The sequence below is a fragment of the Grampus griseus genome (assembly GCF_964374135.1).
Source record: "Grampus griseus genome assembly, chromosome: 1".
Classification (NCBI taxonomy): Eukaryota; Metazoa; Chordata; class Mammalia; order Artiodactyla; family Delphinidae; genus Grampus; species Grampus griseus.
Window position 1 is genome coordinate 150,153,834 of NC_139017.1, and position 25,124 is coordinate 150,178,957.

The window sequence follows — 25,124 nt, forward strand, 5'->3', positions numbered from 1 at the left end:
TTTAAATCCTGCCTCTGCTATTTACTAGCTTAGCGACCTTGGATATTTTACTTAATTTCTCTAATCTCAGTCTTTTCATCTATAATAATCAAAATAAAAGCCAGCATTCATTTAACACTTGTCATATACCAGGCATCGTTTTAAGTGCTTCGCAGGTATTAACCTATTTTAACCCTTAGAACAACCCATTGAAGTAGTTACTATTCTTACCCATTTTATTGTTGAGGAAATGAAAACCAGAGAGAGGTCTTATAATTTGCCAAACATCACACACCAGGTAAGTAGCAGACCTAGATTTGAATCTAGGGAGCCTGGCTCCAAAACCAGTGCTTACTTTTCTCTTATCAAATTCACAGAGTTGTAGAAGTGATTAAATGAGATAACCCACTTAAAAGTGCTTAGCACATGGAGGCTGGCAAATAATATGAGCGTAATGAATGTTTTCTTATGGAGGCAGCATAGCATAGTGAAAGAGAATCAGATGGAAAGTCCTGGGGCTCCAGCCTGACTACAGGAACAACTTACGTGATCATGAACAAGTTTCTTAGCCTCTCTGGACTTCAGTTTTGTCATCTACAATATAAAACCTTCATACTATATGGCCTCTGAAATCCCTTTCAGTGTTTAAACATTCTATCTATGACTCCCCAGGACAGATTGTGAATACATCTGAATTTGGTAGGGGAATAAGGTACTCAGTAATTCCTTGGGTTGACAACATTTCTACTTTGCCCTTCTACTCTTGAAGAAACTTGCTAGGAGATAGTGAAACGTAGTTAAGAACCATACGGTTTGGAGTAAGACTGTCATGTAGTGGAATCTGTTTCTACCACTTACTACCTTGGACAAGCTACTTCTCCTGAGTTTCTCTTTCATCATCTGCAAACTAGGGGTAATGATAGTGCACACCTCATGGCATTATTTGAAATATCCTGTGAGAAAGTGCCTGTAAAGTATTTAACACATGATAAGCATTGAATACATATTAACTATTATAATATTATTATAAGGGTTTCCAGAGCTGAGAGGATTTCTTTTTCCCTCAAGTACCAGATGAGATAGAAGCCTCTCAGTAACCCACTTCTAAAGAATTGAATTGGGAATTACATGGTGAGGCACTCTCGTTGTTGGGAACTGAGGGCATGAATCAGAATTTTCTAACTGTGCAGTCATTCCTCCCCGCTCCCCTCTTATACGAAGGTGTAGGGAGCATTTCTCTAGAGCAGCTTTGCCTTATCTGTAGGTGTAGTGAATCATTCATGGCAAATCTGCACTAGGTTTGGCTTGCTTCAACCCTTCCCTGACCTAAAGAGAGTTGTTTTACTCACACACAAACCAGACCTGAATTTCTGGAGAAATTTGTTTGTCTGTTTGTTTGTACCGTGGTCAAAGGAAGAGTAGTAGTCAAGACTCTTTTGGAGTGTAAAACCCCAACCCAGACCAGGTTAGAGGAGGGCAATAGGAGGAGGCAGGAATTAGTGACTCATGTAACTGCGAAGCCCAAGACCTGGTGCTGAGTGTGTCTGGACACAGGGTTTTAAACACTCTCATGTCTCCATCTCCTGCTCTACATTGGCCTTATTCTCAGTTATGTTCTCCATTTTAGCAGTGCCAAATCTACAAACTTACTTATAACCATGATCTGAGAGAAAGAAAAGCTCTCTCCAACATGCACATCATATCAGAAAACAGTTGATCCAACTTGGGACATACATATACACTTTTGGTCTAGGGGAATCTGATGCTTTTAAATAGCATTATTTTGCATTCCATGGCCAGGTAGGTAGAGCCCAGTGTAGACATCCCCACCAAATCACATAAAATTAGAGTTTTTTTTGTCTTTTGGGGTTTTTTTTACAGAAGGAAAAAGAGCTGGGCAAGCAAAAAAGAAGTGGTAGCAGTTTGACAGGACTGTGTGAATTGCTATCCCCATTGTTTATGAATGAGCTATCCCAAGAAGTCTCCTGACCCTGGGAAACCTCACTTGGTAGCCTAGCCAGCTTTGAGACTAAAAGTTTAAATCAGGTGGGGGTGGTACCTCTCTTATTTACATTTTCTTCTCTCTTCTCACATCCTCCCCTTTAATTTAATTATAGTTCTTAACTAATACTTTATCCCAAAAGCTGATTCTTCCTTTTTCATTTCACATGCACATTGATAATTTAGTGTAGTAAAGAGTGTGGGCTCAACAGTCAGATTGCCTGGCTTTCAATCCTATCTTTGTCATTTGCTCACTTTGAAATCTCAAGCAGTTTACTTTATACTTCTTTCCTCATCTATAAAATGAAGATAATTTCTCCCCTACTGGGTTGTCTTGAGGATTAAATTAGGTAGTCGGTAGAAGGTGCCTGGCACAGTATCTAGCACACAGTGAAGTACTCAGTAATATCAGATACTGTTGTTGTTGCTGTTTCTCTGCAGCTTTGGTTCAGCCTATCTGTGCTTTGTCAGGAATGGGAAAGCTGAGGTAGATTGGGAGACTATCAGAAAGCACTAGATTGTGGTATCTCAGGACAGAGGGTTGAAGCCAAATTGAAGGAAGCACTTGGAGCTCTAATTGGAAGACTTAACTATGATAATGATCTTATTTTTACAGTTTGTTAATTAAATGGTATATTCTTATTGACTTGTCATTGCAGAATGACAATGGACAATTAACATCCCTAGGCTTCTTTTCACTCTTTTGGAAAATGAGGGTTTTTTTGATAAGATGATCCCTTCCATTTTCATCAATGCCTGATCCTTCGTTAAGTAAAAATGAATATCAAAAAGTGTTTTGTACTCTGTGTATGTGTGTATGTGTGAGAGAGAGAGGGAAAGAGAGACAGAGAGCGAGAAAGTGAGAGCAAAAGTGAGAGTGTGTTTACATTGAGATAAACCAAAAAGATTTACTTGTATATTGGATTTATCAGACATATCTGGTTTCTTCTTAAGAGATTATTATATCCCTGTTCACACTCTATGGTCTAGATCATTTCTAAGTGTTTGTTATTCCTATCACAAATCTATTTTGTATTTTTCAAGGAAGCTTTTTAGGCATGATATTTGTTGTGTAATACTTGTTTTGGCTTCAGGAAACTTGGTTGGGGACTTTACTACTTACTTTGCAACATTACCTTGGGCAAGTTACATTCCCTCTTATATGCCTCATTTCCTCATCTGTCTAATGAGGTATTTCTTCTACTTAACCTTTAAGTCCTTCCCTAACCATCTGTGATTCTATAACTATCACAGCATAGGTTGTGGCAGGCGTAGCTGGATTCCAAAGGGAAAACTTGATATAGCAATTCCCTTTGAGACATATTTTTTATCTGTTGCCCATTATGTTTGCTGCAGGATTTCGGCTGAATGCTTCCTCTTGGCCCATGTTCCTTTTGAAGACGCTAAATGGAGCAGAGATGGCTCCCATCAGGATTTTCCACAAGGTACAGTGTCCCTCAGCTATCACCAGCTCCAAATTGCTTAAGGTCAAATGCTTACATTCTTTCAATTACTGAGCCTCTGATGTCTACATTATATATGTGGCCTGAGGATGCCTTCTCAGAAACTAGTTCAGCAGAAGGATTTTTTAAGTACCTTAAAAAGCCGCAATTATCCCCAGAGAAATATTAGACTGATAAATTAGGATTTCTGCGTTTTGGGTCCTAGCTCTGCCAATAGTAAGTTTTGACCTCATCTGTTAAGTGGGATTCTGTCTACCTCATAGGGTTTTAAGAAGTTAAACATTTTTTTTTATTAGTAAAACATATAAAGTGTAGTATAAATCTAAAGGAGCTATTCTTACTATAGATCATGCAGTTCCATAAGGTCCATATTCTAAACAGAGAGAAAGGAAGGAGACTATTTTTTGAGTGCCTACAGTATGTTTGGAGTTTATCCACACTCTCTCATTTAAATACCCACAGTTAACTTTATGAAGCAAGAGTTATTATTTCGATTTAGTAGTTAAGGAAACAAATACTTTTGAATAAGGAGCTTGCCCAAGGTCACATGACTAGTAAGTGGTGGAACAGGGATCCAAAACCTGTATTCAGTCTTGCTGATTTCTCAAGGGATGAAGCAATCAGTCTGCTCTTAGTTGATCTTTAATGAGGTTAAAGTTACTGTAAAGGTGACTGAATTGGGGTTGCCTATGTTGCCATTTAAGTCTAAACCCTGAGAGTACCCTGATTCCCAGAATACAGTATACTGGACAACTTGAAACCCTTCCACTGCAGAATACCTAAAAATGATGGGGGGTAAGGGGCCAACAAGTATTCTTTTAAAGGCTTTGCTGACCTTACTAGAAAGTAAGATAACTCCAAGGCCAAAATGAGGAAGGAAAAGCAGAGTGTTAGGTGTACTGAACCTGCAGGTGCCATAAGGGGCTTTGCGAGTCTTACTTTCCAAGGACCTTGTCTTTTAACAACCACAGTAGGATAGAAGTTGAGGCCTTGGGCCCATGCAAGGCAGAAAAATGTACCTGGGACTGCCACATAAAAAATCAGATTGGATCCCTCAAATGTTTACTCCTTAGTGAAAAGACTATTGCATTGATGAGGAAGAGTCTCTGCCTGGGCCATGGGTAGGGGTAGGAAGTGAGTCATCTCTTCTGATAAGACAGTCTTTCCCCATGGAAGTCCAGGGTTCAGATATGGTGCCTGTGTTGTTTCAGAACTCCAGAATTGTATGGGATATTTCTGAGTGCCTGGCAGAAGCAAACCCAAAACCTCTCTAGAGGGTTTGGTTGTTTTCAACCCAGATGTCATAGAAGTCCCAAAAATGAAGTACCACTGAAGATCAGTTCAGTTCAGTTCATAATTACAGAGCCCGCAAAACTCACAAAGCAAATCCTGCATGATGAGACTTCAGTAGACAACAAACAGTAAGATTCTAACCTCAAGCACTTTCAGATAATAGAAATATCAGATAGAGATTATAAATTAAGTATTTGAAAATGGGTAAGGAATGAAAAGAAGGAATTTAAAGATGAGAAAAGTACAAACCTCTATTTTTTTAAAGACAAAGTTGAAAAAACAACAAATTGACTATCTAGAAATGAAACTTAACCATTAAAAGTTTTAAATCTTAGGTAGGCGTATAAGCAATTTAGACCTAGATAGAGAAGAAAGAATTGAAAGACACGTGTAAGGACTTTCCCTAGAGTGCAGTACAGAGAGATAAAGAGACGGAAAATACATTAAAGAGAAAAGACAAAGAGAATACTATTAGAAGGTCCAGTATATACTGAACATGAACTCTAGAGAGATTAATTAGAAAGAATAAAGAAAAGTCAGTATTTGAAAAGATAATGACAGAATTTTCCAGAGTGTGTAATAAAGACAAATATATACCTTAAAACATCATGGTATAACTAAAGTCAAAAGAAAAGATCTGAGCAAAGTAATCACACAGAATACAGTCATCCTCTGTGGGGGATGGTTCTGCACCTGTGGGGGACTGGTTCGAGGACCCCCTGAATATGAAAATCCACACATACGCAACTCCCTTATATAAAATGGCATAGTACAGTCAGCCCTCCATATCCACAGCTTCCATGTCCATGTGGACTGAACCTTCAAAAGGATTACAGTTAGGCTGACAGCACATTTCTTGACAGCAGCAGTACAAGCCAAAAGGTAACAGAATAATATCTGCAAAGAACTAAGAAAAAATAGTTGTCCACCTAGAATTTTATATCTACTTATACTATTATTTCAGAATGAATGTAAAATCAAGACATTTTCAGCAAACTAATACAAACAGATACTAATATATCTGCTGAAAGAACAATTGAACAGTATATTTCAGGAAGAAGATAACTGGGGACTTCAATCCGCCTGCCAGTGCAGGGGACATGGGTTCAATCCCTGGTCCAGGAAGATCCCACATGCTGGGGAGCAACTAAGCCCATGTGCCACAACTACTGAGCCCACGTGCCACAACTAATGAAGCCCACACACCTAGAGCCCATGCTTCGCAACAAGAGAAGCCACCACAATGAGAAGCCCATGCATCACAACGAAGAGTAGCCCCCACTCGACTCAACTAGAGAAAGCCCGCACGCAGCAACGAACACCCAGCGCAGCCATAAATAAATAAATAAAAGATAATTGAACTGGAAAGTAAGAATGAGATGCAAAGAGTACTGCTGAAGAAAGATGGTTTAACATGTGAGTAAAACTAATCAACCATTGCCTATAACTGTATAAACCAGTTATACTAGCAGAAGTGATCAGTTGGCAGTATAACAATGTGGAACTAAATTGTCAAACACCTATTAACTCAGGAGTAGTTTAAATATTCTGAGGTTCTTGTATTGTTTAAAGATGAGCTTTAGACTTAATTATGTCAACTATACAGTTATGATCTGAAGGGGTCCACCAAAAGACTAAATATAGAATGGTTAACATATGAATTGGGGACTTCCCTGGTGGCACAGTGGTTAAGAATCTGCCTGCCAGGGGAGCTTCAAAAAGGCAAAAGAGTAAGACGTGGAGATCACATTCCTCCCCACAAATACATCAGAAATACATGTACATGTGAAACAACTCCTACAGAGCACCTACTGAACGCTGGCAGAAGACCTCAGACCTCCCAAAAGGCAAGAAACTCCCCCACGTACCTGGGTAGGGCAAAAGAAAAAAGAAGAAACAGAAACAAAAGAATAGGGACGGGACCTGCACCAGTGGGAGGGAGCTGTGAAGGAGGAAAGGTTTCCACACACTAGAAGCCCCTTCATGGGCGGAGACTGTGGGTGGCGGAGGGGGGAAGCTTCGGAGCCATGGAGGAGAGCGCAGCAACAGGGGTGCAGGGGGCAAAGGGGAGAGGTTCCCGCACAGAGGATTGGTGCCGACCAACACTCACCATCCCGAGAGGCTTGTCAGCTGACCCGCCGGGACAGGCGGGGGCTGGGAGCTGAGGCTCCAGCTTCAGTGGATCCCAGGGAGAGGACTGGGATTGGTTGCATGAACACAGCCTGAAGGGGCTAGTGCGCCACAGCTAGCCGGTAGGGAGTCTGGGAAAAAGTCTGGAGCTGCCGAAGAGGCAAGAGACTTTTTCTTGCCTCTTTGTTTCCTGATGCGCGAGGAGAGGGGATTAAGAGAGCTGCTTAAAGGAGCTCCAGAGACGGGTGTGAGCCGTGGCTGTCAGCACGGACCCCAGAGACGGGCATGAGACGCTAAGGCTGCTGCTGCCGCCACCAAGAAGCCTGTGTGCGAGCACAGGTCACTATCCACCTCTTCCGTCCCGGGAACCTGTGCAGCCCACCACTGCCAGGGTCCTGTGATCCAGGGACAACTTCCCTGGGAGAACACACGGCTGGTGTGTTCTCACGCTGGTGCAATGTCATGCTGGCCTCTGCTGCCGCAGGCTCACCCCACGTTCCATACCTCTCCCTCCCCCCGGCCTGAGTGAGCCAGAGCCCCCAGATCAGCTGCTCCTTTAACCCTGTCCTGTCTGAGCGAAGAACAGACACCCTCAGGCAACTTACACACAGAGGCGGGTTCAGATCCAAAGCTGAGCCCCAGGAGCTGTGTGAACAAAGAAGAGGAAGGGAAATCTCTCCCAGCAGCCTCAGGAGCAGCAGATGAAATCTCCACAATCAACTGATGTACCCTGCAACTGTGGAATACCTGAATAGACAACGAATCATCCCAAATTGAGGAGGTGAACTTTGGGAGCAACAATATATATATATTTTTTCCCTTTTTCTCATTTTGTGAGTGTGTATGGGTATGCTTCTGTGTGTGATTTTGTATAGCTTTGCTTTTACCATTTGTCCTAGGGTTCTGTCTGTCCATTTTTGTTTGTTTGGTTTTAGTATAGTTTTTAGCACTTGTTATCATCGGTGGATTTGTTTTTTGGTTCGGTTGCTCTCTTCTTTGTTTCTTTTTTTTAAATACTTTTCTCAAAAATTTTTAAAATTATTTTTTATTTTAATAACTTTATTTTATTTTACTTTATTTTATTTTATCTTCTTCCGTCTTTGTTTTCTGCCTTTTATTCTGAGCTGTGTGGATGACAGGCTCTTGGTGCTCCAGCCAGGCGTCAGGGCTGTGCCTCTGAGGTGGGAGAGCCAAGTTCAGGACACTGGTCCACAAGAGACCTCCCAGCTCCACATAATATCATTCGGTGAGAGCTCTCCCAGAGGTCTCTATCTCAACGCCAAGACCCAGCTCCACTCAATGACCAGTAAGCTACAGTGCTGGACACCCTATGCCAGACAACTGGCAAGACAGGAACACAGCCCCACCCATTAGCAGAGAGGCTGCCTAAAATCATAATAAGACCACAGACACCCCAGGACACACCACCAGATGTGGACCTGCCCACCAGAAAGAACATCCAGCCTCATCCACCAGAACACAGACACTAGTCCCGTCCACCAGGAAGCCTACACAACCCACTGAACCAACCTTAGCCACTGGGGGACAGACACAAAAAACAACGGGAACTACGAACCTGCAGCCTGCGAAAAGGAGACCCCAAACACAGTAAGTTAAGCAAAATGAGAAGACAGAGAAACACACAGCAGATGAAAGAGCAAGGCAAAAACCCACCAGACCTAACAAATGAAGAGAAAATAGGCAGTCTACCTGAAAAAGAATTCAGAAAAATGACAGTAAAGATGATCCAAAATCTTGGAAGTAGAATGGAGAGAATACACGAAACGTTTAACAAGGACCTAGAAGAACTAAAGAGCAAACAGACAGTGATGAACAACACAATAAATGAAATTGAAAATTCTCTAGAAGGGATCAATAACAGAATAACTGAGGCAGAAGAACGGATAAGTGACCTGGAAGATAAAATAGTGGAAATAACTACTGCAGAGCAGAATAAAGATAAAGAAAGAAAAGAATTGAGGACAGTCTCAGACACCTCTGGGACAACATTAAACGCACCAACATTCGAATCATAGGGGTCCAAGAAGAAGGAGAGAAAAAGAAAGGGACTGAGAAAATATTTGAAGAGATTATACTTGAAAAATTCCCTAATATGGGAAAGGAAATAGTTAATCAAGTCCAGGAAGCACAGAGTCCCATACAGGATAAATCCAAGGAGAAACACGTCAAGACACGTATTAATCAAACTGTCAAAAATTAAGTACAAAGAAAACATATTAAAAGCAGCAAGGGAAAAACAACAAGTAACACACAAGGGAATCCCCGTAAGGTTAACAGCTGATCTTTCAGCAGAAACTCTGCAGGCCAGAAGGGAATGGCAGGACATATTTAAAGTGATGAAGGGGAAAAACCTACAACCAAGATTACTCTACCCAGCAAGGATCTCAGTCAGATTTGACAGAGAAATTAAAACCTTTACAGACAAGCAAAAGCTAAGAGAATTCAGTCCTACCAAACCAGCTTTACAGCAAATGCTAAAGGACTTCTCTAGGCAGGAAACACAAGAGAAGGAAAGGACCTACAATAACAAACCCAAAACAATTAAGAAAATGGTAATAGGAACATACATATCAATAATTACCTTAAATGTAAATGGATTAAATGCTCCAACCAAAAGACATAGACTGGCTTGAATGGATACAAAAGCAACACCCATATATATGCTGTCTACAAGAGACCCACTTCAGACCTAGGGACACATACAGACTGAAAGTGAGGAGATGGAAAAAGATATTCCATGCAAATGGAAAGCAAAGGGAAGCTGGAGTAGCGATTCTCATATCAGACAAAATAGACTTTAAAACAAAGACTATTACAAGAGAAACAGAGGGACACTACATAATGATCAAGGGATCAATCCAAGAAGAAGTATAACAATTGTAAATATGCACCCAACATAGGAGCACCACAATACATAAGGCAAATATTAGCAGCCATAAAAGGGGAAATTGACAGTAACACAATCATAGTAGGGGACTTTAACACCCGACTTTCACCAATGGACAGATCATCCAAAATGAAAATAAATAAGGAAACACAAGCTTTAAATGATACATTAATTAAACAAGATGGACTTAATTGATATTTATAGGACATTCCATCCAAAAACAACAGAATACACATTTTTCTCAAGTGCTCATGGAACATTCTCCAGGATAGATGATATCTTGGATCACAAATCTACCTTGGTAAATTTAAGAAAATTGAAATCATATCAAGTATCTTTTACAACCACAATGCTATGAGACTACGTATCAATTACAGGAAAAGATCTGTAAAAAATACAAACACATGGAGACTAAACAATACACTACTTAATAACTAAGTGATCACTGAAGAAATCAAAGAGGAAATCCAAAAATACCTAGAAAAAAATGACAATGGAGACATGACGCCCCAAAACCAATGAGATGCAGCAAAAGCAGTTCTAAGAGGGAAGTTTATAGCAATACAATCCTACCTTAAGAAACAGGAAACATTTCAAATAAACAACCTAACCTTGCACCTAAAGCAATTAGAGAAAGAAGAACAAAAATCCCCCAGATTTAGCAGAAGGAAAGAAATCATAAAGATCAGATGAGAAATAAATGAAAATGAAATGAAGGAAACTATAGCAAAGAACAATAAGACTAAACGCTGGTTCTTTGAGAAGATAAACAAAATTGACAAACCATTAGCCAGACTCATCAAGAAAAAAAGAGAAGACTCAAATCATTAGAATTAGAAATGAAAAAGGAGAAGTAACAACTGACACTGCAGAAGTACAAAAGATCATGAGAGATTACTACAAGCAACTCTATGCCAATAAAATGGACAACCTGGAAGAAACGGACAAATTCTTAGAAATGCACAACCTGCCAACACTGAACCAGGAAGAAATAGAAAATATGAACAGACCAATCACAAGCACTGAATTTGAAACTGTGATTAAAAAATCTTGCAACAAACAAAAGCCCAGGACCAGATGGCTTCACAGGCGAATTCTATCAAACATTTAGACAACAGCTAACACCTATCCTTCTCAAACTCTTCCAAAATATAGCAGAGGGAGGAACACTCCCAAACTCATTCTATGAGGCCACCATCATCCTGATACCAAAACCAGACAAAGATGTCACAAAAAAAGGAAACTACAGGCCAGTATCACTGAGGAAGATACATGCAGAAATCCTCAACAAAATACTAGCAGACACAATCCAACAGCACATTAAAAGGATCATACACCATGATCAAGTGGGGTTGATCCCAGGAATGCAAGGATTCTTCAATATACACAAATCAATCAATGTGACACACCATATTAACAAATTGAAGGAGAAAAACCATATGATCATCTCAATAGATGCAGAGAAAGCTTTCGACAAAATTCAACACCCATTTATGATAAAAACCCTGCAGAAAGTAGGCATAGAGGGAACTTCCCTCAACATAATAAAGGCCATATATGACAAACCCACAGCCAACATCGTCCTCAATGGTGAAAAACTGAAAGCATTTCCACTAAGATCAGGAACAGGACAAGGTTGCCCACTCTCACCACTCTTATTCAACATAGTTTTGGAAGTTCTAGTCAAAGCAATCAGAGAAGAAAAGCAAATAAAAGGAATCCAAATTGGAAAAGAAGAAGTAAAGCTGTCACTGTTTGCAGATGATGTGATATTATACATAGAGAATCCTAAAGATGCTACCAGAAAACTACTAGAGCTAATCAATGAATTTGGTAAAGTAGCAGGATACAAAATTAATGCACAGAAATCTCTTGCATTCCTATACACTAATGATGAAAAATCTGCAAGTGAAATTAAGAAAACACCCCCATTTACCATTGCAACAAAAAGAATAAAATATCTAGGAATAAACCTACCTAAGGAGACAAAAGTTCTGTTTGCAGAAAATTATAAGACACTGATGAAAGACATTAAGGATGATATAAACAGATGGAGAGGTATACCATGTTCTTGAATTGGAAGAATCAACATTGTGAAAATGACTCTACTACCCAAAGCAATCTACAGATTCAGTGCAATCCCTATCAAACTACCGCTGGCATTTTTCACAGAACTAGAACAAAGAATTTCACAATTTGTATGGAAACACAAAAGACCCCGAATAGCCAAAGCAATCTTGAGAACAAAAAGCAGAGCTGGAGGAATCAGGCTCCCTGACTTCAGATTATACTACAAAGCTACAGTAATCAACACAGTATGGTACTGGCACAAAAACAGAAATATAGATCAGCAGAACAGCATAGAAAGCCCAGAGATAAACCCACGCACATATGGTCACCTTATCTTTGATAAAGGAGGCAAGAATATACAGTGGAGAAAAGACAGCCTCTTTAATAAGTGGTGCTGGGAAAACTGGACAGGTACATGTAGAAGTATGAAATTAGAACACTACCTAACACCATACACAAAAATAAACTCAAAATGGATTAAAGACCTAAATGTAAGGCCAGACACTATCAAACTCTTAGAGGAAAACATAGGCAGAACACTCTATGACATAAATCTCAGCAAGATCCTTCTTGACCCACCTCCTAGAGAAATGGAAATAAACACAAAAATAAACAAATGGGACTTAATGAAACTTCAAAGCTTTTGCACAGCAAAGGAAACCATAAACAAAACCAAAAGACAACCCTCAGAATGGGAGAAAATATTTGCAAATGAAGCAACTGACAAAGGATTAATCTCCAATATTTACAAGCAGCTCATGCAGCTCAATAACAATAAAACAAACAACCCAGTCCAAACGTGGGCAGAAGACCTAAATAGACATTTCTCCAAAGAAGATATAGATTGCCAACAAACACATGAAAGAATGCTCAACATCATTAATCATTAGAGAAATGCAAATCAAAACTACAATGAGATATCATCTCACACCAGTCAGAATGGCCATCAAAAAATCTAGAAACAATAAATGCTGGAGAGGGTGTGGAGAAAAGGGAACCCTCTTGCACTGTTGGTGGGAATGTAAATTGATACAGCCACTATGGAGAACAGTATGGAGGTTCCTTAAAACACTACAAATAGAACTACCATACCACCCAGCAATCCCACTACCGGGCATATACCCTGGGAAAATCATAATTCAAACAGAGTCATGTACCAAAATGTACATTGCAGCTCTCTTTACAATAGCCAGGACATGGAAGGAACCTAAGTGTCCATCAACAGATTAATGGATAGAAAGAAATGAAATTTAGTTATTTGCAGTGAGGTGGATGGAAATAGAGTCTGTCATACAGAGTGAAGTAAGTCAGAAAGAGAGAAACAAATACCGTATGCTAAAATATATATGGAATCTAAGAAAAAAAAAAGTTCATGAAGATCCTAGGTGTAAGACGGGAATAAAGACACAGACCAGGCTTCCCTGGTGGCACAGTGGTTGAGGGTCTGCCTGCCAATGCAGGGGTCACGGGTTCATGCCTCAGTCCGGGAAGATCCCACATGGTGCTCAGCGGCTGGGCCTGTGAGCCATGGCCGCTGAGCCTGCACGTCCGGAGCCTGTGCTCCACAACACGAGAGGCCACAGCAGTGAGAGGCCCGCATACTGCAAAAAAAAAAAAAAAAAAAAAAAGACAGAAACCTACTAGAACATGGACTTGAGGATATGGGGAGGGGGAAGGGTAAGCTGTGACAAAGTGAGAGAGTGGCATGGACATATATACACTACCAAATGTAAAATAGATAGCTAATGGGAAGTAGCCGCATAGCACAGGGAGATCAGCTAGGTGGTTTGTGACCACCTAGAGGGGTGGGATAGGAAGGGTGGGAGGGAAGGAGACGCAAGAGGGAAGAGATATGGGAACATATGTATATGTATAACTGATTCACTTTGTTGTAAAGTGGAAACTAACACACCACTGTAAAGCAATTATACTCCAATAAAGATGTTAAAATATAATGATAATAAATTAAAAATAAATAAAATAAAAATAAAAATTGAAAAAAGACACATGCACCCCAGTGTTCCTTGCTGCACTATTTACAATAGCTTGGTCATGGAAGCAACCTAAATGCCCATTGACAGATGCATGGATAAAGAAGATGTGGTACATATATACAATGGAATATTACTCAGCCATAAAAAGGAACGAAATTGGGTCATTTGTTGAGGCGTGGATGAGCTAGAGACTGTCATACAGAGTGAAGTAAGTCAGAAAGAGAGAAACAAATATCGTATACTAACACATATATGTGGAACCTAGAAAAATGGTACAGGTGAACCAGTTTGCAGGGCAGAAATTGAAACACAGATGTGGAGCACAAACGTATGGACACCAAGCAGGGAATGGGGCAGGGTGGTGGGAGTGGTTGTATGATGAATTGGGCGATTGAGATTGAAATTTTTACACTGATGTGTATAAAATTGATGACTAATAACAACCTGCTGTATAAAAAATTAAATAAAATTCTAAAATTAAAAAAAAATAAGGAAACACAAGCTTTAAATGATACATTAAACAAGATGGACTTAATTGATGTTTATAGGACATTCCATCCAAAAACAACAGAATACACATTCTTCTCAAGTGTTTATGGAACATTCTCCAGGATAGATCATATCTTGGGTCACAAATCAAGCGTTGGTAAATTTAAGAAGATTGAAATCATATCAAGTATCTTTTCCAACCACAATGCTATGAGACTAGATATCAAATAAAGGAAAAAAATCTGTAAAAAATACAAACACCTGGAGGCTAAACAATACACTACTTAATAACCAAGAAATCACTGAATAAATCAAAGAGGAAATAAAAAAAAACCTAGAAACAAATGACAGTGAAAACACGATGACCGAAAACCTATGGGATGCAGCAAAAGCAGTTCTAAGAGGGAAGTTTATAGCATACAATCCTACCTTAAGACACAAGAAACATCTCAAATAAACAACCTAACCTTACACCTAGAGCAGTTAGGGAAAGAAGAACAACAAAACCCCAGAGTTAGCAGAAGGAAAGAAATCATAAATATCAGATCAGAAATTAATGAAAAAGAAATGAAGGAAACGATAGCAAGGATCAATAAAACTAAAGCTGCTTCTTTGAGAAGATAAACAGAATTGACAAACCATTAGCCAGACTCATCAAGAAAAAGAGGGAGAGGACTCAAATCAAAATTAGAAAGGAAAAAGGAAAAGTTACAACAGACACCACAGAAATACAAAGCATCCTAAGAGACTACTACAAGCAACTCTATGCCAATAAAATGGACAACCTGGAAGAAATGGACAAATTCTTAGAAATGCACAACCTGCCAACACTGAATCACGAAGAAATAGAAAATATGAACAGACCAATCACAAGCACTGAAATTGAAACTGTGATTAAAAATCTTCCAACAGACAAAAGCCCAGGACCAGGTGGCTTCACAGGCGAATTCTATTAAACATATAGAGAAGAGCTAACACCTATACTTCTCAAACTCTTCCAAAATATAGCAGAGGGAGGAACACCCCCAAACTCATTCTATCAGGCCACCATCACCCTGATACCAAAACCAGACAAAGATGTCACAAAGAAAGAACACTACAGGCCAATATCACTGATGAAGATAGATGCAAAAATCCTCAACAAAATACTAGCAGACACAATCCAACAGCACATTAAAAGGATCATACACCATGATCAAGTGGGGTTGATCCCAGGAATGCAAGGATTCTTCAATATACACAAATCAATCAATGTGACACACCATATTAACAAATTGAAGGAGAAAAACCATATGATCATCTCAATAGATGCAGAGAAAGCTTTCGACAAAATTCAACACCCATTTATGATAAAAAACCCTGCAGAAAGTAGGCATAGAGGGAACTTTCCTCAACATAATAAAGGCCATATATGACAAACCCACAGCCAACATCGTCCTCAATGGTGAAAAACTGAAAGCATTTCCACTAAGATCAGGAACAAGACAAGGTTGCCCACTCTCACCACTCTTATTCAACATAGTTTTGGAAGTTTTAGCCACAGCAATCAGAGAAGAAAAGTCAATAAAAGGAATCCAAATTGGAAAAGAAGAAGTAAAGCTGTCACTGTTTGCAGATGATGTGATATTATACATAGAGAATCCTAAAGATGCTACCAGAAAACTACTAGAGCTAATCAATGAATTTGGTAAAGTAGCAGGATACAAAATTAATGCACAGAAATCTCTTGCATTCCTATACACTAATGATGAAAAATCTGAAAGTGAAATCAAGAAAATACTCCCATTTACCATTGCAGCAAAAAGAATAAAATATCTAGGAATAAACCTACCTAAGGAGACAAAAGTTCTGTTTGCAGAAAATTATAAGACACTGATGAAAGAAATTAAAGATGATACAAATAGATGGAGAGATATACCATGTTCTTAGATTGGAAGAATCAACATTGTGAAAATGACTCTACTACCCAAAGCAATCTACAGATTCAGTGCAATCCCTATCAAACTACCGCTGGCATTTTTCACAGAACTAGAACAAAAAATTTCACAATTTGTATGGAAACACAAAAGACCCCAAATAGCCAAAGCAATCTTGAGAACGAAAAACGGAGCTGGAGGAATCAGGCTCCCTGACTTCAGACTATACTACAAAGCTACAGTAATCCAGACAGTATGGTACTGGCACAAAATCAGAAATATAGATCAACGGAACAGGATAGAAAGCCCAGAGATAAACCCACGCACATATGGTCACCTTATCTTTGGTAAAGGAGGCAGGAATGTACAGTGGAGAAAAGGTAGCCTCCTCAGTAAGTGGTGCTGGGAAAACTGGACAGGTACATGTAAAAGAATGAAACTAGAACACTCCCTAACACCATACACAAAAATAAACTCAAAATGGATTAAAGACCTAAATGTAAGGCCAGACACTATCAAACTCTTAGAGGAAAACATAGGTAGAGCACTCTATGACATAAATCACAGCAAGATCCTTTTTGACCCACCTCTTAGAGAAATGGAAATAAAAACAAAAATAAACAAATGGGACTTAATGAAACTTCAAAGCTTTTCACAGCAAAGGAAACCATAAATAAGACCAAAATACAATCCTTAGAATGGGAGAAAGTATTAGCAAATGAAGCAACTGACAAAGGATTAATCTCCAATATTTACAAGTAGCTCATGCAGCTCAATAGCAAAAAAAACAATCCAATCCAAAAATGGGCAGAAGACCTAAATAGACATTTCTCCAAAGAAGATATACAGATTGCCAGCAAACACATGAAAGAATGGTCAACATCATTAATCATTAGAAAAATATAAATCAAAACTACAATGCGATATCATCTCACACCAGTCAGAATGGCCATCACCAAAAAATCTAGAAACAATAAATGCTGGAGAGGGTGTGAAGAAAAGGGAGCCGTCTTGCACTGTTGGTGGGAATGTAAATTGATACAGCCACTATGGAGAACAGTATGGAGGTTCCTTAAACAACTAAAAATAGAACTACCATACCACCAGCAATCCCACTACTGGGCATATACCCTGAGAAAACCATAGTTCAGAATGAGTCATGTACCACAATGTTTATTGCAGCTGTATTTACAATAGCCAGGACATGGAAGCAACCTAAGTGTCCATCAACAGATGAATGGATAAAGAAGATGTGGCACATATATTCAATGAAATGTTACTCAGCCATAAAAAGAAACGAAATTGAGTTATTTGTAGTGAGGTGGATGGACCTAGAGTCTGTCATACTGAGTGAAGTTAAGTCAGAAAGAGAAAAAGAAATACCATATGCTAACACATATATATGGAATTTAAGAAAAAACAAAGGTCATGAAGAACCTAGGGGCAAGACAGGAATAAAGACACAGACCAGCTAGAGAATGAACTTGAGCATATGGGGAGGGGGAAGTGTAAGCTGTGACAAAGCAAGAGAGAGGTATGGACATATACACTACCAAACATAAGGTAGATAGCTAGTGGGAAGCAGCCGCATAGCACAGGGAGATCAGCTCAGTGCTTTGTGACCACCTAGAGGGGTGGAGTAGGGAGGGTGAGAGGGAGGGAGACACAAGAGGGAAGAGATATGGGAACATATGTATATGTATAACTGATTCAGTTTGTTAAAAAGCAGAAAGTAACACACCAATTTAAAGCAATTATACTACAATAAAGATGTTTAAAAAAAAAGTACAAATGTTACTACCTAAAAAGCCATTCTTACAGAAAAAAAAGATCTGTAAACTCCTGTTTGAGACAAAAGAGACGAATCATTCAACTTTTTTATATACCTGTACCTAAAAAGGAAAGCAAATTGCTATTGTATGTTTAGATGCACTTAGATAACGTCATGATATTTGAAAAAAAAAAAAAAGGAGAATCTGCCTGCCAGTGACTTCCCTCCTGGTGCAGTGGTTAAGAATCCGCCTGCCAATGCAGGGGACACAGGTTTGAGCCCTGGTCCTGGAAGATCCCACATGACAGAGCAACTAAGCACATGCGCCACAACTCGTGAGCCTGCGCTCTAAAGCCAGTGAGCCACAGCCACTGAAGCCCACGCACCTAGAGCCTGTGATCCGCAAGAAGAGAAGCCACCGCAGTGAGAAGCCCACGCACCGCAATGAAGAGTACCCCCCGCTCGCTGCAACTAGAGAAAGCCCACGTGCAGCAGCGAAGACCCAACGCAGCCAAAATAAATAAAGGGAGGAGGGAGGGGAGGAGGAAGAATCCACCTGCCAGTGCGGGAGACACGGGTTCAAGCCCTGGTCCAGGAAGATCCCACATGCCACAGAGCAACTAAGCTCGTGCGCCACAATTACTGAGCCTACGTTCTAGAGCCCGCTCACTGCAACTAGAGAATGCCCACGCACAGCCAGAAAGACCCAACGCAGCCAAAAATAAATAAATTTATTTTTTAAAAAAATCTGAATCAATGGAGAGGGGAAAAGGGAAGAAAATTCAGTTGGTTTTTAAGGAGAAAAAAGAAGTTAAAGGTACAACTTGAAAAATCAAGTTAAATAGAAATGTAGACAGTATGATAATTGTAATAAATTTATATATATCAGTTATCACAAGAAATTAGCTTAAACTCATCAGTTTAGTCAGACATAGATTAGATTGTTTTTAAATCTAGCTACATGCTGTTTACAAGAGACACTGCTGAAATATGACAGAAAGGTGTTGAAAGTTAAAGAATATAAAATGTATACCGTGCAAACCTTTATCAAAATAAAGCTGGTGTTAACTATACTGAAATTAGACAAAGAAGACTTGGTGCTAAAAAGCATTAAAGAGGTTAGTATCTAATGATAAAAAATATATACTTCACCAAGAAGATAAAAGTTATAAATATACATGCTCCTCAAAAACATAGCCTCAAAGTAGGAAAAGCAAAATTTGACAGAATTATATGGAAAATTTGGAACATCCACAATCATTAGGAAATATTTTAATACACATCTCTCAATAATTGATAAATCAAACAGACAAGAAAAAAATGGTATATCAATCAGCATAAGCTAATCAGTATTAAATGTTGATCAATTTTTGAAAATCAGTTGCATTCCTATTTAACAGCAGCAAGTGGTTTGAAAATAAAATTTTTAAAGGTGCTCTTTAAGATAGCAAAAGAATTACAATACGGCCAGAAAAAAATATTACAATATGGTTTGTAAAAAGCATGAGACATTTGTAAAGGAATTTTTAAACTTATACTGAAGAAGAAATCTATGTTAAAGAATACTTAACAGATGGAAAATACTATCATGTTCCTGGATGGAAAGGCTCAATATCATACATACAAAGGTTATTTCCTCCCAAATTACAAGTTCACTGGGATTCCAGTCAAAATACAAGTAGGGTTTTTCTGTGGAACTTGAAAAGCTGATCCTAAAATTCATATGAAAGGTCAAGGAGAAAGAATAGCCAAAACAATACTGAAGAATAACAAGGTAGGGAGACTTTTTCTGCCAGATACCCGTTTAATAAGACGTTATTGGTACACGATCAGACAGTAAGACGAAGGGAAACAGAATAGAGTATACAACACTTTTTTGGAAACTTTATCTATGCAACTGCATTGCAGATCAGCACCCAAGAACTAGCTACACTACTGGAGAGACTGTACAATGTTACAACTGCTTTGGAGGGCAATTTAACAATATTTAATAAAGTGGAAGATGTATATATCTATCCTATAACCCACCAATTCTACTCCTAGGTATACACCCTGAAGAAATCCTGCCACATGTGAACAAAGGAACAAGTGCAAGAAGGGCCATTAAAACTCTTTTGAAATAGTAAACAATTCATAACAACGTTAAATGTCTGTCAAAAGAGCATGAATAAATTATGATATATACGTGTAATGGAGTACTATTAGCAGTTAAACTAGAGCTAAATTTATCAACATGGATACGTTTCAAAAACAATGTTGAACAAAAAAAGCAAGATGTAGAATGATATGTTCAGTATAATACTATTTATATAAAATTTAAAAGTATGCAAATAGTTTGTACATATAAAGTATAAAACATGCATGGGGAAGGGCACAAAAGGGGATTCAGCCTTATCTATTACCCTTTATTTCTTGAAAAAAAAAAAAGGATCTGAAGCAACGATGTCAAAATAACAGGATTAGCAAAGTAATACTTTGGTATACTTTGAAATTCATTTAAAAGAAAGACTAAAGCTCCATTATAAATCCTATATAGCAGTCATTTTTTAATCATCCAAATGAAATAGTCTTTTGGCATACATAGCCTCTCTCTTTGCGTCTAGGTCTGTGTATTTCTGTCTCTCATTTAGGAACCACCATCACCTTCTCACAACTTCTTCAAAATGGGAATGAAGCTGGAAGCTGTGGACAGGAAGAACCCTCATTTCATTTGCCCAGCCACTATTGGGGAGGTGCGAGGCTCAGAGGTGCTTGTCACTTTTGATGGGTGGCGAGGGGCCTTTGACTACTGGTGCCGCTTCGACTCCCGGGACATCTTCCCTGTGGGCTGGTGTTCCTTGACTGGAGACAACCTGCAGCCGCCTGGCACTAAAGGTAAATGCTCTTAAAATTGGAACCCAAGTTGGTAAGGGAGCCTACCTAGATCTCTCATGGTCAGCATACCTTCACCAATAAACCTCACTCGTAGGCAAAGGAGGAGCAAGGGCCAGCAACTTAGGTAAAAACCAATGTCTACTGAAGAGTAATCAGAAGCAGTAAGAATTTAAATGTCACGTGAAGCTAGACATGGAGTTTGGCATAAAGTAAAAATTCCTTGCTCTAAACATCTTGGCTTATTTTCAGGCAACTAGCTTCTCATCTCTCGTACTCTTACTACTAGCCTGTTTCAGAGTTTGAGTAGTATCATTCTTGAGGTGCACATTCTGGGTTTGTAGATGAGCTGGAGTAACATTGTATTATATAAAAATACTTAACAAGCACTGTAGCATAATGGAAAAAGCATATGCTTTGAAGTAAGATAGACTTAGATTTGAGGTCCAGCTCTGCCTTTTGCCAGTTGTGTGGCTTTGGTCAGTTAGTTCACCTCTCTAAACTTCAAAATTCCTTGTCTGTAAAAGAATACCTACTTCATAAAGTTACTGTGAAGAATAAATGAGATTATATGGGTAAAATGCTTACATAATATCTGACAAATACCAAATGCTAAACAAATGTTTTTACTGTATTACTACTACTATTATTATAGTTATTATATATTTATTATAACTACTATATAATATGCTATATTATCATTATAATACTATTATTAAAATAACCACTACCTATGGGAGAGTATATATAAAGTACTAGAATAGTACCACAAAGTAGTTGAACAGTCAGTGATATTTCTAATGATCACAGTGTTGGAGATCATCCAGGATAGAGTTTGAGGTAGCTCTTTTTTTTTTGGCTGCATTGGGTCTTCATTGCTGAGTCAGGCTTTCTCTCTAGTTGTGGCGAGCGGGGGCTACTCTTCATTGTGGTACGTTGGCTTCTCATTGCAGCGGCTTCTCTTGTTGTGGACCACGGGCTCTAGGCACGTGGACTTCAGTGGTTGTGGCTCGCGAGCTCAGTAGTTGTGGCTCACAGGCTCTAGAGCGCAGGCTCAGTAGTTGTGTGCAAGGACTTGGTTGCTCCACAGCATGTGGGATCTTCCCAGACCAGGGCTCGAATCCATGTTCCCTGCATCGGCAAGTGGATTCTTAACCACTGTGCCACCAGGGAAGCCCAAGGTAGCTCTTAATAAAGAAAATAAATAATAAGAATTTCATCCCCTCAAGTACTTGTGAGTCTGAGGGAATGGAAAGTCACCCTTCCTATTGTCTTTGGGTTTCTTTTCTAAACCTCTATCAAATTCACTCATTCAATTAGCCAGATATTTATGTAGCACCCAACTGTGAGCCAAGCTGAGGATACAGCAGTTACAAGATGAAAAACATTCATGAAGTGCTCTCATGACACTTCCATTCTAGAGGGATGAGATAGTCAATAAACATTTAAGTCAAGAAGTAAACAAGGTGATTTCAGGTAGACAGTTTCTCCTAACGAAATAAAGTATGATAAGAGTGTGACAGTAAAGGTGTGATTATGAGGAGAGTTACTTGTTTAACAGCTTTATTGAATATAATTGAAGTAAAATAAATGGCACATAAAGTATATAGTTTAAAAAGTTTTGACATATGTATATATCCATGAAACCGTTACCATAATCAAGGTAATGAACATATCCATCATCCCCAGAAGTTCCCTTGTTCCTCTTTGTGGAGGGGGAGCTTTTTTAGATACAATTTTTTTTTAGGAAAAATTGTCTGAAAAGAGATATTTGAATTCAATGACAAGAAGAAGCCATCCAAGGAAAGAGAATTCCAAGCAGGCAGATGTGACAAACCTACAAGGGTGTTGAGACACGAATGAGTTTATTATGTTTCAAGGGCAGAAAGAACACTGCTCTGACTACAGTGCACTGTGTGAGGGGCAAAGTGGCAAAATCGTATAGGATCTTGTAAGCCAGAATGAGAATTTGGATTTTATTCTAAACATAGTGGGGAATCATTAGAGGGTACTATGTAAGGGCGTAACAAAATCTGATTTACTTTTTTAAAAAATCACTTGTACTTGTATCCAAGAATACAAAAGAAACTTACAACTCAACAATAAAAAAGATAAATAATGCAGTTGAAAAGATGGGCAGAGGACTTGAATATTTCTCCAAAGAAAATATACAAAAGGCCAATAAGGACTTGAAAAGATGCTCAGCATCTTTAGTCATTAGGGAAATGCAAATCAAAGCCACAATGAGATACCACTTAACACCCATGGGTATGGATATAATCAAAAGACAGACAATAACAAGTGTTGGCGAGAATGTGGAGTAATTGGAACTCTCATACATTGCCGGTGAGATTGTAAAATGCTGCAGCCACTTTGAAAGCAGTTTGGAAGTTACTCAAAATGTTAAACATAGAGTTATCTGTGACCCAGCAAGTCCACTTGTGGGTATATACCCAAGAGAATATAAATCATATGCCCACACAAACATGTACCATGAACTTCATGGCAGCATTATTCGTAACAGCCAAAAAGTTGAAATAGCCCAAGAGTTCATCTGATAAAAAGATAAATAAAATGTGTTACATCCATATGAAATATTTGGCAATAAAAAAGAGTGAAGTACTGATACATGCTATAACATAGATGTACCTTAAAAACATTATGCTAAGTGAAAAAGCCAGTCACAAAAGACCACACATTTGCAGTTATATGAAATGTCCAGAATAGGCAAAAACATAGAGACAAAATACACTAGTGGTTTCTAGGGGCTTGTGGGGCGGAGAGAGGAAATGGTAAGTGGCTGCTAATGGGTATGGGGTTTCTTTGGGTGATGATGAATGTGTTCTGAGGTCAGATGGGGATGACGTTTGCACAACTCTGTGAATCTACTAAAAACACTGAACTGTGCACTTTAAAAGGGTGAATTTTATGGTATGTGAATTACGTGTCAATAAAGCTGTTACGTAAAACATCACTTGCGCTGCTTTATGGAGAATGGGTTGTGCCATGGTAACTGCAGAGGAGGAAAAGATAGGGTTGCTTGGATTAGGTTGGTGGCACTGAATGGAGAGAACTTGAGATGGGGGCAGTGTAGGGGAGAGAAGACAGACTTCCTGCCTCAGGAAAGTGCTACTCCTCTATATGCTTCCAGAAACAAGTGCCCTGGGGTCAGTGTGAGAAATCCATTGCCCTCCCTCTGCAGACTCTGTGAGATAATCTCTCTGTGGAAGTAGCAGGAAGAGAAGTGCCTTAAAAGTGATAATGGAGTCATTTTTGCTTTCTTGAGACTAAAACAGGATAAGCCTTGGTGCTCCGGGGTATATTCAGTTAGTAGGTTGATTTTCTTACTTTCTTGCTTAAAGAACTCTGCTATTTTAACTGGTAAATCTCCTAGGGCAATTGGGCAGTTCTCAAAAGCCATAGGAGCTTGAGAATCTTTGTGTTCAGAAATTACTGGACACGTATTTTCTTCTGACTGCACGCTATGCTGATAAGAAATATGGCACACCATATGGCTGACGATTGCAGAGGTGTTTGCTGGCTCTTTCCTTCTCTTCAGTGTGTCTCTGGAGATCTTAGATTTTTAACAGAAGGACCAGGCTTAGAAGGTAGGAGGTTCTTCCAGTTGGCATTTCCAGACCAGGTCCTTCGGTCATCATTCCAGCAGCTGGGTTGTTTCCTGCAACAACTCCCTCCTCCCACACCTCATACCCTCAGTAGAGCTTATAATGTAGCTTTCAGTAATAGAACTTGGGCCATCTCAGTGTCCTGGCTAAGAAGCAAGTGATACAACGTGGAAAAAATGTGATTACTCAATTCATTTCACAAAACAAGATGTTCTCTATGTGTAAGCCTGTTCTCTTTCTAATCATACTATCTCTTTCCTTTCTACCTTCTGGTCATTAGTGTGCAAATGTTAAAAAATTCAAGTCTTATACGATTGTTTCGTGCCCACAGTAAGTAGGAAAAATTCCAATATTCATTTGATGTTCTTTTACACACATTATTTCTTTTTATCTTCTGCTAAATCTAAACTAGGTATTATTTTCAGATACATTTTATTTATGAGAAAAGCAAAGTTCAAAAGATTAAGTGACTTGGTTCTATTGATAGCTGAGTCTAGAGGGAGAGGCCATGGAGATCTTTTAGTAGGGCCATCACTTCGAGCCATATTACCTTCACACATCTTCCTGTATACTCTCCCCATTCTCCTTTGGGCTCTCTTCAAAGCTTCATTTG

The 25,124-nt window shown here is 39.0% G+C and overlaps 1 protein-coding gene across 10 annotated transcripts in view; it reads left to right on the plus strand.

The window, feature by feature from the left end:
• Positions 1 to 25,124, plus strand: part of SCMH1 (Scm polycomb group protein homolog 1) — a 191,953-nt gene that overhangs the window by 92,400 nt on the left and 74,429 nt on the right. For all 10 annotated transcript variants that reach the window (XM_082651095.1, XM_082651098.1, XM_082651103.1 and 7 more), the window contains 2 exons: positions 3,337 to 3,425; positions 20,645 to 20,888. In XM_082651095.1, coding sequence (XP_082507221.1) covers positions 3,337 to 3,425; positions 20,645 to 20,888 — 333 coding nt within the window. The remainder of the gene's footprint in view (positions 1 to 3,336; positions 3,426 to 20,644; positions 20,889 to 25,124) is intronic.